Source organism: Tachypleus tridentatus, chromosome 9 (genome assembly GCF_004210375.1).
Source record: "Tachypleus tridentatus isolate NWPU-2018 chromosome 9, ASM421037v1, whole genome shotgun sequence".
NCBI lineage: Eukaryota > Metazoa > Arthropoda > Merostomata > Xiphosura > Limulidae > Tachypleus > Tachypleus tridentatus.
Window position 1 is genome coordinate 95,202,685 of NC_134833.1, and position 5,293 is coordinate 95,207,977.

At 33.6% G+C, this 5,293-nt stretch overlaps 1 protein-coding gene across 1 annotated transcript in view; it reads left to right on the forward strand.

Moving 5' to 3' along the window:
- The first annotated feature begins 2,135 nt into the window (after positions 1-2,135).
- The window catches only part of LOC143227432 (E3 ubiquitin-protein ligase MIB2-like), a 27,058-nt gene continuing 23,900 nt past the window's right edge, over positions 2,136-5,293 (forward strand). Inside the window, exon 1 of the mRNA XM_076458881.1 lies at positions 2,136-2,213. Within this exon, the coding sequence (XP_076314996.1) occupies positions 2,136-2,213 (78 nt within the window). The remainder of the gene's footprint in view (positions 2,214-5,293) is intronic.

Here is a 5,293-nt window from a genome sequence, read left to right on the forward strand (position 1 = left end):
AAGTTTCCCTCTATTTTATAATCTTTCAACTTGCTCTAAGTGTGTGAAACTCTCTCGTAAAGTGGTAAGATGTAAGTTGTATTGGCCATTAAACAATATTACAGACTCATCTTCCCTAATGTTGCAATCCTGTCAAAATATTGATTTCTGTCTCAGACTGATGACTGAATAAATACTGAAACTAAACCAACTGTAACACTAGTGATTCTCCTGTAGAGTGATATTTCTTGAATGCATCAGCAATCTGGATGATTCTTCACATAGATGACTCTTCACAATGGGAAATTTAATCTAACAGTCTATATGTATTCGCATTATTCTTCTATTTCATATAACAAATATGAATTTCTTACCGATACATTATTCAATAATTTGTACATGACTTCACGACATTCAAGTAGCGATCGATTACAACAGGAAGCTAAATGCTAATGACTGACCACAAAACATCTTTACTTGCACTGCATTACAGGAGTGGGACAATATTTGTGAGAATGACATAGAAATGTACTTATAAATTATAAAAGATATCTAGAGTTCATCATAGTTACTTCTGCTGTAGTCACATAAAATTACAGTTCTCACAAACAAAAATATATCAACAGCACTAAAATGAGATGTTTGTTAAAATAAGAAAGCTGTACTATGTACTTTATATTCTTTAATTAAGTCATTGATTTGAAAAGAATGATGACTTCCGAAAAGATAATAACACAAAATGCCACTTTCATTATGCAATTTCTATACTTATTGAAAACACAAGAAATAACCAGTTAATAAGTTTATATTACGTACAGTTGCTTTTTTCTTTACAGGTTGCATGCCAGCCCTTACTGGTTTGCTCCTTCACATCTATTAATGAATAATGCATTATATAAATAAAATACTCATTCAGGGTTGGTGCATGTGAAAGGCTTGGGAAGATTTGTTTGCTTGTAAATAAGCTTCGTGCTCTGCTAACCACAAATATCGAAACCAGAGTTTCTAGCGGTATAAATCAGCAAACATATCACTTTGCCATTGGGGTTCGGGTTGTGAAGAGTTGCCTTCTCTAATAGGCAAAGTGAGATAATTAATCTCTAACTGCCAATGGGGAAACTCTACTTAAACACTTGTCGTGGACGATCAAACAGTCTCTCTAAATAAAATGTATATTACAGAGCATTGTTCTCACCAACTCAGAAACATTATACACTATATATACCAGAATTATCTCTCCTAATAAAAGATTGACACGCCGTCTATGTATCCCATGTATTCATAGCAACTGATTCAACCACATACACATACTCTATAATATGAAAGAGCAACTTTATTATAAATGTGTTTGGATTGATGAAGCTTCTCCTCACTTGTACTTACAACTGAACTCACAGAAATTGTTATGCATTTCAAACAATCATTACAGCTATAACAAACCCATAACGACACTTTACTAGGCCTGTAAATGAGCATATGGCAACATTTTAAGGTAGAAAACAATATACAATATATCTCTTTAGTCGCACTGACCCTACACATATTGAAAGAACGACATATTTAAATTAAACCAAACACACAGTTTATAACATTCATTCAATGTGTGAGTAGTCGGTAACAGTATAATTAAATACATACCTAATCACGTGTTAAATTAATATTTATTAATTGAGCTAAAATCTCTCACAACTACAGGCCACATTAAGACAGGAATAAATGAAGATATTCAGCACATGAAAGGAGTTTGGCACTAACCAAACACACTATTCCCTCCCTCCAACAATAACATCGCAATCACACCACCTTATCAGTGTGCAGTCTATGTAGTGTGGCGTTATCTTTATTTCTAAGCCATCGATCGCAGAGAGCTAATGTTATTAATTATAATTATTATCAGTGAGAACTGAATAAAACTAATATGATCTAATCTTACCGCTTCTATATATTGAAAAAAGTGACACCAACCTTGCCACAAGTTTTCCTAAACCCAATAGTCTCCTCAAAGTTTTTCGAATAATGATGATGCCAAATCAATAGAATTTAAGAGGCAATTGTCTTTTGAATTATAAAAGATAAAGGAAAGCAGTTAAACAAAATTCTTTCCTTGCTAATTCTAATATTATATGATACATTAAATATTGTATATTATACTATACATGGATATCTCAAAGGCCTTTAGCAAGCAATCAAGTGCAGCTTTGCAAAAACAGTATGTTCGTGGATCTGGTGTGCGGGTATGTTTCCCTACAATTGCGCAAGAAACAATGAGACAAGACACAAAGTTCACCCAGAATAAAAATGTTTAATGATAATCACCATGATTTTAAATAAAAAACAAGATCCTATTATATACCTCAAGGTATTACCACAAATTATAACAAGGGAAATAATTATGTAGGTGTAACAAGAAAAAACGACAATGTGGCGAACTAGATCGTTGAATATTTTATCACGTTTTCTTTCATATGTGATCAAGACCAGCATACAAGTCTTACCTTAACGTAACGCGAATCTATAAAACCAACTCTATTACAAAAAACAAAAGAGAAAGAAAATAATGTTAAATATGCGAGACAGATTCATAGTTTGCTTTCAAATCAAACCTACGCTCTTACTCAACAAAATAAACTTATGGATAAATATATCCTCTTATACAAATAAAAGTATCAGATTTTTTTTGTATATAGGCTGTTTTTGTCTTTTTTTACAGTGGGTGTTTGTGAGTTGTTGGCGATAAATGCAAACAATAAATGAACAGTACACAACCTACTTGTTTTAAAATAACATATTCAAAAGAAGTTACACGTATATAGAAACAATTCTTTGCAATATAGAATATCACAGTTCTATCTAAAGCTCTAAATAATTCTCTTTTCATGTCAAAAATCCACATAGGCTGATTCAATTACTTTAGAATCCAATTGACAAGACGGATTGGTTTTCTCTAACATGTTTCTTATTTTACTCCATCGGTTAACACACTTGATTCTCGAACTTTAAGTAATTTTCTTCTTTTCGTCAAAGTCCATACAAATGGGTTAAATTACTTTTAAACATACTTTGACGAAAGAAATTATTCTCTTTATCTCTGTTAAATTGTGAAACTCGTTTTAAAATATTACCCTTTATAGCTGAACTGACTTAGCTTTTCCTGACTTAACTTCACTTAACTTGTTGATATCATAGTTGTATTCAGAGATTTAAATAATTGTCTTTTTTTCTTCGTCAACAATCCATACAGACAGAGTCAATTTTCTTTGAACTCAATTGACAAGACAAATTATTTTCCCTGTCTCTATCGTCACAATACAGTTGTGAAACACAATGTACAAATCATCTGTTAAGACTAATCACTCACACTTAACGTTTACTTTAACTAACTTACTTTTTTTCTAACTTAACCTCCCTTTCTCGTGCTCGTTTGGTCGCATATATATATTCTATCAATAAGACCTCAAACTTTCTACAAACGCTATAATGTAATAGTATTCACATAGCCAGGAAAACTTAGAGATTTCGAGATAATTTTTGTTTGTTTGTTTTTAATTTTGCGCAAAGCTACACGAGAGCTATCTGCTTTAGCCGTCCCTAATTTAGCGGTGTAAGACTAAAGGGAAGGCAGCTAGTCATCACCATCCACTGCCAACTCTTCGGCTTCTCTTTTACCAATGAATAGTGGGATTCACCGTCGAATTATAATGCCCCCATGGCTGAAATGGCGAGCATGTTTGGTGCGACGGGGATTCAAAACCGCGTCCCTCTGATTATGAGTCGAATGCCTTAACCCACCTGGCCATGCCAGGCCCCGAGATAGTGTCAACACTATTACAACAAGTGAACAATGCACACAACGTATGACTTACCGAGTTACGTTACGAGATTAATCATAACTATTATTTTTAAAATAATTAGCTTTTATCATTTTTGTTATGAAAACCAAGTATTCATTAAATATTAAATCACTAAATAATAACTATTAAGCTGAACAGTTTTGCATATCCAACAAAAACTAAAAGTTAAATGTGTATTCAGTGGAGAACTAATATTTTCATAAAGTAAAACTATAAAAAAATAATACAAAGAGCTTGTTGTTACAAAAGAAGGCGAAAAGTTTAAGAGTTCTGACTAATCGAACTGAAGTCTCATTAAATAACCTAAGGAAACATAGTAACAGTAAATTATATGCAAAACTGACAAACATCAAAGTAGAATGATCTTAAAATTCCAAAATAATTTCTGAGGTAAACTTTGCTTAAGGCAAAATTATTTGTTCAACTACTTATGAAACACAACTTTTAAACCTGTCAAAATCTATGGGAAAATCTAGAAAAACATGTTTTTGAAATCTATAACAAAAGGCCCGGCATGGCCAAGCGTGTTAAGGCGTGCGACTCGTAATCTGAGGGTCGCGGGCTCGCATCCCCGTCGCGTCAAATATGCTCGCCCTTTCAGCCGTGGGGGCGTTATAATGTTACGGTCAATCCCACTGTTCGTTGGTAAAAGAGTAGCCCAAGAGTTGGCGGTGGGTGGTGATGACTAGCTGCCTTCCCTCTAGTCTTACACTGCTAAATTAGGGACGGCTAGCACAGATAGCCCTCAAGTAGCTTTGTGCGAAATTCCAAAACAAACAAACAAACCTTTAACAAGTACGTCAGATTTTTTTGTTTTTGTTTTTAAAGTTATTTCGAAATGTAAAAGACTTATTGCCTTCCTTTAGAAACATTGATTGCTTTCATTACTACTACTATATGTAACTTGCTTTTCGGTATTTACCTGTATCGTTAAGAGTCTGTATTGAGGTTTTTCAAAGATAAGCACATCACGTTACTATATGATCTTTGCAATAAGTGACAATTTGCGGATCTAGCATCTAGAAAAACTGGGAAATAATATGTTGCAGGTAGAATGAAAGAAGCAAACTCAGTGCGAAGAGGAGCAAGACAAAAATTATTAATTAAGAATTGTATTCAAATAAGTAAATAAGAGAAAGTATGCGTGATAAGATAACTGAAATAAATTTTGCGAAATCAAGCTTGATCAGCAGAAATGTAGAAAAATGTAGTTAAACTTTGATAAATTCTTTTGTGAGCTAATCAAAATTAAGATCATTCATGAAATGATTTGTTTGAATTTCGTGCAAAGCTCTACGATGGCTATCTGTGCTTGCCATCCCTAATTTAGCAGTTAAGGCAAGAGGGAAGGCAGCTAATCATTACCACCCACCGCCAACTCTTGGGCTACTCTTTTACCAACGAATAGTGGGATTGATCATCACATAATAACGCCCTCGCGGCTGAAAGGGCGAGCAATGTTG